Source organism: Aulonocara sp. 'chitande type north' Nkhata Bay, linkage group LG17, assembly GCF_057382095.1.
Source record: "Aulonocara sp. 'chitande type north' Nkhata Bay isolate Kocher_YH1m ecotype deep benthic linkage group LG17, A_spYH_male_GT1.1, whole genome shotgun sequence".
NCBI classification, from domain to species: Eukaryota; Metazoa; Chordata; class Actinopteri; order Cichliformes; family Cichlidae; genus Aulonocara; species Aulonocara sp. 'chitande type north' Nkhata Bay.
The window spans coordinates 12,096,178-12,104,715 of record NC_141360.1 but is presented as its reverse complement, the minus strand read 5'-3'; the positions used below and the strand labels follow the sequence as shown (position 1 = coordinate 12,104,715).

Sequence of the window (8,538 nt, the reverse complement as noted above, 5' to 3'; positions counted from 1 at the left end):
ATATCGCCCTATATGGACTACACATACATCACGCAGTCAATCAGTCACCTAAATACCTTTTTCCAGAAATCTGAGTAACGGAAAAAAAAATTCTCCCATAGGAATTTTACAGCTGTGAGTCAGTAACAAGGGTAGATCAGTCTAACAACAGACATTTGTATTCGTATCCAATTGGCATTTAGATACAGGTACCAGCAGGCCCACAGCGTCATAGGTATACCTTTCCTGGCAGTTTAAGGACAAGCCCAGGAGGGAACAGTGCTTTTACACATATCACAGCAGGCTATTGTATCTCCCTACAGGGAATTACAGGGATATTAAAATGCCCAAACTCTTATTTTCAAGGATTCGACTTTACGAATTTAAGGATTTAATGCCCAACATGAAGCAGCCACGAAGGTAAGCCAAGCACACTAATGATACTAAGTTTACATTTATAAACTTTACATTAACAAACATATTGAACTTGAGTTTGTTTTTAAGGTTTGACATTGTACTGAACTGCAGGAGGCGTAAGAAGGATATCCAGTGTGTCAGTGTACAGAAATGTAATGATGAGATGTACTCTTCAAAGCTAAGGTATCATATGATTGGAAGTGTTAGTTATTTTCATCTCCATGGTGTATATTATAAAGAAAATAATAGCCATATATCATTTCCTTATAGTTGTCAGACTGACCATGAACTTCACCTGGAAAAACTGCTAAAAGACAAAAGTAAGAAGTGTTACTCTTCACAAAACTGAGCCATGTGATTCTACAAATGAATTTCACGTAATGAATAATTCTGTATGTTTAACCCTTTCCCTCTTTGCAGAGTATTTAGCAGCATTCCACTCTTTTCTGCAGTCTGAGTTCAGTGAGGAAAACATTGAGTTCTGGCTCGCATGTGAGGAGTTCAGGTTGACTACCTCACCAGAAGACCTTCAATGGAGAGCAGAGGAGATCTACCGGGAGTTCATCCAGCCTACAGCCTGCAGAGAGGTCAGTTTGTCTGTTATACCAGAGCTAAATCATATTTCATACTTAAAAGAAGAAATTACTTTCTTGGACTTTCTGAGTAACTTTGTAAACTAAAAGTAGGCCCAAATATAAACTGCATTTTATCAAACTGGCATTACAGAAAAGAGGAAAGTATGATTGCATCAGAGAAAAAACTGTACAAAACTTTTACAAATTCAGTGAAGCAATGCAGATGATTACCAAATTTCATAACTTCCAGTGCTTCTGGTGCTTTTAGTACAGTATTTTCTGTGCCATATTTTCAGGGAAGATGCACTGAATCAGAATCAGAATACTTTAAGAAATCCCAGAGATAATTATGTTGTCACAGTTGCTCCAAGACTACGGAAGAGGATTAGGGCCACTGGAAAATAAATCTGAGAAAAAAGTCAGAATTCTGACTTTAATCTCAGAATTCTGACTTTAATCTCAGAATTCTGACTTTATTCTCAGAATTTAGGAAAGGAAGAAGAAAAAAAAAGACGTGCCCACTTCTTTTTTTTTTCTTTTTTTTTTTTTCCAGTGGCCCTAATCCTCTTCCGTACAAGACAGTAAGAACAATACCGAACACGTAAAAATACCAACAAACAAGTTAAAGTAGAAGAGTATGGAGGGAGGTTATGTAGTGTTTTATTCATTTCAAATATGGCACAGAATTTTCCCATTGTGAACCACAGACTGCACACAAAATATATACATTCCTAGTAAGAAATCACTTAGTGGTGGCAAGTAAGCAGCACATGTATCATGTGGGGTTGTCAAGCAACGTACACTTGGATACTAATTCTACTACACATTATTATAGGATTAGATATTTGTGTTAGTTTTTTGGAGTCAGATGTGGCCATATTTGGAGTTTGGAGTCTATAGCTAGCGTGCTAGGTTAGCAACCTGCAATCATAAATTGAAACACAAACTTCTAATACAGGTTGTACCTCACAGCATGCTATATTATTTGTTAGGTAATTTAATTAAAGTCCTCTAAAAGGCAATAACACAATAGACAAAGGGAAGAGGAAGAAGTCCACTTTAATAACTGGAGTTGGAGAACTAAGGCCACCAGCTGCCTGTGACAGGATAAGCAGTCACACTCCTACCTCCAACATCCACATGAATAAGGTATTTTTAAAAAAAACCATTGTCTTAAAGAGGGATTTTACCCACAGAGAATAATGTTAGGGTTTTGTTTTGTTTTTTTTGTTTTTTTGAAGCAGGCTGTTAAAATGTTTTTAATGCTGTATTTCGTGGAAATATAAAAGTCTATGGGGAACTGATTTATGTAGCCATTCAAGGAACTTCCACAATGGTTTCTTATTTAATTAGTTGCAACTTGAAGTGAAGCAAGACCAATACAATAGTAATCATTCAGCTAAATGGCAAGCCAAATGTTTTATATATTCTTCAATGTTTCTTTGAAAGAATGAAGTATTTCAATTACAAAGAAAAAGCAGAATCCAAATACAAATGGAGCAAGAAATAACATAGTTAAAAAAACAAAACAGGACAGGAAACTCTTTAGGGACAAGTAGTGTGTGTGTGTGTGTGTGTGTGTGTGTGTGTGTGTGTGTGTGTGTGTGTGTGTGTGTGTGTGTGTGTGTGTGTGTGTGTGATCTGTCTCAGCAGCTAGAATTCTGAATTTCATGGAGTTTCATCTGAGTTGAAAAGCATACAAGAGAGCTAGCAAGTTAATGTTTGATTTAATGTTTTTTTTTTTTATTGTACCAGTAATAAAATTGACCACAAAATAGACTTTTTTTTTTCTCAAAAATGTAACCCTAGGATTCAGAGGTATTTTCTTACCTCCTTCCAGGGGTGTATTTTGCACATCTTGGTGGTGGCATTTTAATTATTTTGGATTTAACGTTTTTCAAGCACCTTTTTACAAATTGAAAACAAACACAGCCAATTTGGGAACCCATTACATGATGATATGTTGACTTGTCACATTTGTTTCCTTCTCAGATCAATGTAGACCAGCGTGTTAGAGAGAAGATCAAGCAGGCACTTGAGAAACCCAACCTTTCCTGCTTTGACGAGGCCCAGAAACATGTTTACCTGCTGATGGAAAGAGACTCTTGCCCAAGATTCCTGCACTCAGATGCCTACCTGAGTCTAAAGCGCAAATCCAGGACTCTGTGGTACCTTTAAAGAGAGCTACCATCCCTGGATCAACTAATTTACTGTTTCACTCTAAACCCAAACATAAAAAAATATTTTTTAACAGTGTGCAATATCATTTTTTCTTTTTGTACTGATAAAATGCCGTGGACTTTAGTACAGCAAGGCAAACACAATGACAGAAAAGTAATGTGAGTGTGGAGATATGTACGTATAAAGAATGTTGGTATGTGTTAGTACTTTAGAGGAGTTCAAGGTTCTTTGAAATACTGTATGTGTTAACTGAAAGTCTAGGTAAGTTAAGCTTGTTTCTGATGTGAAATGTTAGGACTTCTTGCCCAAATTTGGCTAATTCAGTCAGTAACTGTAGTCATTCATCATCTATAAGTATTCTTTTTATTCCAATATAGTCAGAATTATATTTATCTGACTGACTAACTGAGACATGAGGAAGGGCATGAGTCAAAATAAAGGATAACAGTTTCCACAGCTTACCCAGCAAAGGGATTCTGTTTTCAGTCACATGTCTACTATATCCTTTAATTAGGTGTGGGCCTGACTCTGTACACCAACATCAGGGTTTATTAAACTGGAAAAAAGTAACCCCCCACTCTAACCCTCGATCCCGCTCTGTTCTGTAAACGGCCTTATTCCTAAAGATTGTGCCTTAAAAAGGAGTACTGAGGCAGCTAATAATAACTCAAGGGCTTAAATGACAACACAGGAGTCATCAGACAACCTGATGCGTAACAGATCAGCCCTCAATGTGCTGCCTTGTTAGGGGAATAATCTCATCACCCACAGACAATGACTGGGGAAAATACTACAAAAAGAGGAGTCTGGGAAAGGTTTTTTCAGATGAAAATAGAGAGACTGTGTATGTTAAACAGTTCCACGTTAATAAAGGTTTTTGTCACATCGGTTTGTACTCATGGCCTGATGTTGTTAACAAATTTAAGCAGTTTTTCCAACCATGATGAGTACTGTGGGGCAAAAAAAGAGGACGTGGTCATAGAGAATCTGCTTCATCACTTATCAGACTTGATAATAAAAGGACAGTAGCTTATATTTTTTACAACAGTAAGCGCCTCATACCATTACTCAAAAGGATATTTGAACCCTATCTGGTCAAAGACTAATAGCTTTATGACTGAAAATCCTATTTTTAAAATACTATATTGAGGCATTTGCTCTGTTTTTAACATAAAGGTGAAAGTCCAGAGTTCATGTACTACCATATGAAAGAGAACACCAATGAAAGGTATGAAAACAAACTATGAAGCTCACTTTTTTGTAGTTCCAACACAAGTGAAGAAGGCTTTGAAACTATGTTGCTATATTGTTTCCCCATGTTAGCTAGTTTACAATCAACATCCACTTCAGCATGACACAAATATTTGTGTCATGGCAGTTGAGTCTAAACACATCCCAGTCTGTTAGTCAGCTGCCATTATAGGGACGACAGATTGGGCCTTTAGGTGTATATTCAGTTTGAGTTTGCCTGTTCTAGTTACTAGTCATTAGATAGAAATGCATATGGATTTTAAAAAGCGATGGTAGATTTACGTTTTCAGACAAAAGCCAAAGGTTTTGGCTATTGCTTTCCATGCAAACTATTTACTTTGATGTGAGAAAGGTTGCTCTAATGCTATTTGGACATTGAGGGAAATAGAAACAGAAATCATACACTCAGTATAACAGCAGAACATCCTTTATGGTTCTATGGGAACATGACCCCTTGGCTTCCTCGATGTATGACCTCAATAAAGACTTTCTATGGTATCAGTCTCTAGACTGAAGTGTTTTCTATATCATGTTCATTTTGTAAACTATGGTTGCCATTAGATTGAAAAAAGGATGATAAAGTCTCAGTCAAATTAGCCGCTCGCTCTTCCAGTTTTAAGTTGCCGAGCTGACTACAGCGAAAATGCAAACTTTAAAACTTTGCAACTGAACCTACAATTAGTCATGTCCCAAAATCCATGTTTCATAGTCGCAGAGAGAAACCAGAAAGCTTCAGACACCAACCTACTGCAGGGAGAAATATCTTTATAGAGACACACCCACTCATACTATTTTTCTATGGACTAGTAACCACAACTCTTTCTTTTAATAACAATATTATTTTTTTTTTTATTATATCCAGGGCCACTTGTGTTTCAGAGATATAGCTGTTGGAAAGTTTATTTTGGATCCTTAATCTCATAATTACACACAAAAAAAGAAAAAAATACTTTTCCCTCATGAACATAAAGCAATAATTTTGTGTAAAATGCAACTGAAATGTTCAATTTAAAGGTATAATTAATCAAATAATTAAGCATTAAAAAATATTCTTGGTATAAACCGAATGTACACCAATCAACAGATTCCATTAAATTTAATGTTTTACATTATTATTACATATGTAGCAAATTACATGGAAAATTTACATGTAAGCAAATTGCTTAATAAAGTCAGTATTTTGTGGAATAATTTTTTGAATGTAAACTCTGAAAGCATTACAATTAAGTTAAAAGGTTAAAATTAGTTTTAAAGCAGGACAAAATCCATGTGTGCTATGAAAAGGTTGAAAGTGCTCACTCTAATTTTATGTGGATACTGTAGGAAATGTTATGGTTGACTTGGTTTTGATTGTAATTTTGGGCTGAAACTATTTGCAGGTGTACAGTCGTACGTCAGAAAACTCTCAGTACACAGAGTGTCACGGGTTGTTCCTGATAAACGACAGAGGTCTCACATCTCCTCCATCACATGGCACACAATCTGTCACTGTTTTCTCATAGCCCACAACCGTTACCATGGTAGCGAAAAGGAAGTGAGTACTGCTGCTGGCACAGTGTTAGTCAAGACGGTTACGGTCGGGAGGAACTTTCCTATAAGAGCTGGATGCTGAATGTTAAATCTTATACACTGATGTGCTTGTCCACATTTTAACTTCAGACAGGGAATGCAGCTTTCACCTCTCAGTGTTTGGTGACTATCGCAACGCCTCAGTACTTATAACCGTGTTTGGGCAAAAAAGGGAAGCCTCAGTGAGGCAAAGCCTAAGGGTAGATTATAACAGGGTAGCCTATGGCATCAGGTTTCGAGTGGAAGCTTTCAAAAAGCTTTAAAGACTTCAAATTCCCCAGTTAGGAACCAAAGTTCGCATCTTAGATCTGTGAAATGCACTTGCTTTGGGCTTTCACACCTCTAACAGTAAATCTATTCACACTACCAAATATTAATAAGATTGCAGAGTTGCTATTTTTGTCTGGTTTTGTGTATTTGCTACAATGTCAATGCAAAGCTGTTTCTATTGATTTGGGGGGGGGGGGGGGGGGGTGAACATACATTTCTGTGCTATGTGGTCAAGGATGAGAATGAATAAAGCACCAACATCCTCTCTCTATACAAAATCAGTAGGAAATCTTCTGCAACATGTGAAGGCAGAGGCAGATGGTGTGACTCAGTACTGTCACACTCCCAGCTAGGGTCTACATGGAAGTGCAAGGCTATGGGCTACATTTGATAATAACCTGATCTATTTTTGCTTTAAATGTAAACTGACCATAGTGACTATTGTCAGTACATTGATTAGAGTTGTAACCAATGAGTGATAACCCAGAGCGGCCTTGCTTGTTTAATGTCCCATAATTGTGTTTTCCTACACTGGGCGATACATTGCAGTGAAAGCAATGCTGTTGAAAAGTTCTGCAACTCTGCAGATCAAAAGCCATTGCAAATTACATGCAAACTTCAACTTGTGCCAAACTGACCACCAGAGTGTTGAAGCCCAAAGGGTATCAAAATCAAACAGGCTACTATATACAAACTGAGGCATATATGAAGATTTGCTGCAAACTACCCGAATTGCGAGCATATGCCAGTACAATGTGTTTTAGCCCAGTTGTAGCCCCTTCATCTTGACAGACAGGAGGAGGTCCCATATGCAAACTAGACCTATAAGCGCTCTAGTCAAATAGGAACTTCCTGGAAGAGTTCCTGTGCTGTACAAATGATAAAATTCAAATCAGGGATGTTTTTTTCTTTTCAAATTTTGTTATAGGTGGACTCCAAAAACAATAATAATGAAGCTGTGGTTAAAAGTTTACTTAAACTCTTCATGGTCATAAATATCATGGTAATTTTGGGCTTCTAACAATTTCTATGATTTTTTTTTTCCATTGTGTAACAATTGTGCAGCATACATCTTTAATCATTCTAAAAAAAACAAAAAAAAAACAAGAATTCGGTGCACAACTGAATTTATTTTTGGATTTTCTCAAATCCACACAGGCTCAAATATTATTACTTGGTTAAATGTCTCTTAACAAGTTGCTCTTGACCTGACGCTTTTTGTAGCAATCAAAAAGGTTCTGGTGTAATTTTGGCTGTATGTTTAACCACTTTTCTTGGCACATTTCCTCATAAATTGGTTGGTTCCCTGGAATGGACCTGGCTTTTAAGTGTAGTACACAAATTTTAATCAGGGTTGAAGTCGGGGGTTTGACAAGGCCATTTAAGAAGGCAGTTCCAACTTGTGCTCAAGTTTCAACAATCTAGCTGTTCATCTGAGCGGAAGTTGGAAGAGTTTGGAAGTATTCTTCCTTCATTACTGCATCCACTTTCCTGGCATCAAAACAGACCCACCCATGAAGCTACCACCACCATGCTCGACAGCTGGTACAGTGTTCTTAGGTTTGAATCCCTCACCTTTACTCTTCCAAACATAGCGTCATTGTGGCCAAATAGGTCAATCTTTATCTTGCATGAACATAAGAATTTCTTCGTGAGGCATTTGGCTTGTCAAGATTGACTGCATGTTTCAGTAAGGCATGGTTGGTTTTGAAACAGGGGCTTGTTTCATGGTTGGCGCTCTTTCAGTTTGTAGTGATGTAAAACTTGCTTCATAATAGACAGTGAGACTGGTGTTCCTGCTTTTTCCAATAAATGGCAGTCCCTGTTTGTTCCCAAACATCCTAACCAGTTTCTGCTTTTCTAAGAATGATGTCCTGGGTCTTCTTCTATAGCTTGACAAAGTTGTGTCACATCTATAAAAATTCTACTTATGTTATGATGATCTTGATCTTGGGATCTGCAATTGTTTAGAAATGGCTCCAAAGAAGACTTCTCAATTTGTGTACATCTACCATTTTCCCTCTTAGGTATTCGCTAACCTGCTTGGACTGTATATACACAGGCTGTTTGAGCCTGTGTATATACTTTTCACCCTGTGTGGATTAGGAAAATATCCATAATAAATTCAAAGTTGTATACCCAGTTCTTGTTTTTTAAAGTGATTAAAGACTATTTAAGTATTTAAAAGTATGCTGTACAGTTATTTCACACCAGAAAAAGAACAGCTAAGAAAAATCCAGAAAAGCCCCAAATTCCAATTATATCCATTCCAATAAATGTATGTAAACTTCTGACC

General features: G+C 37.0%; 1 protein-coding gene across 3 annotated transcripts; it reads left to right on the top strand.

Annotated features, from left to right (window-relative positions):
* Nucleotides 1-210: 210 nt before the first annotated feature.
* LOC147309716 (regulator of G protein signaling 21) lies at nt 211-4,040 on the top strand. Of its 3 annotated transcripts, none has more exons than XM_086269319.1 (5): nt 211-399; nt 472-579; nt 667-716; nt 817-983; nt 2,964-4,040. In XM_086269319.1, exons 1-5 carry the CDS (start codon nt 323-325, stop codon nt 3,147-3,149), a joined length of 588 nt encoding a protein of 195 aa, XP_086125445.1. In that variant the 5' UTR covers nt 211-322; the 3' UTR covers nt 3,150-4,040. The 3 variants fall into 3 exon arrangements, with proteins under 3 accessions (XP_086125445.1, XP_086125447.1, XP_086125446.1); XM_086269321.1 differs by having other exon boundaries at nt 212-399; nt 508-579; XM_086269320.1 differs by having other exon boundaries at nt 214-399; nt 484-579.
* The last annotated feature ends 4,498 nt before the right edge of the window (nt 4,041-8,538 follow it).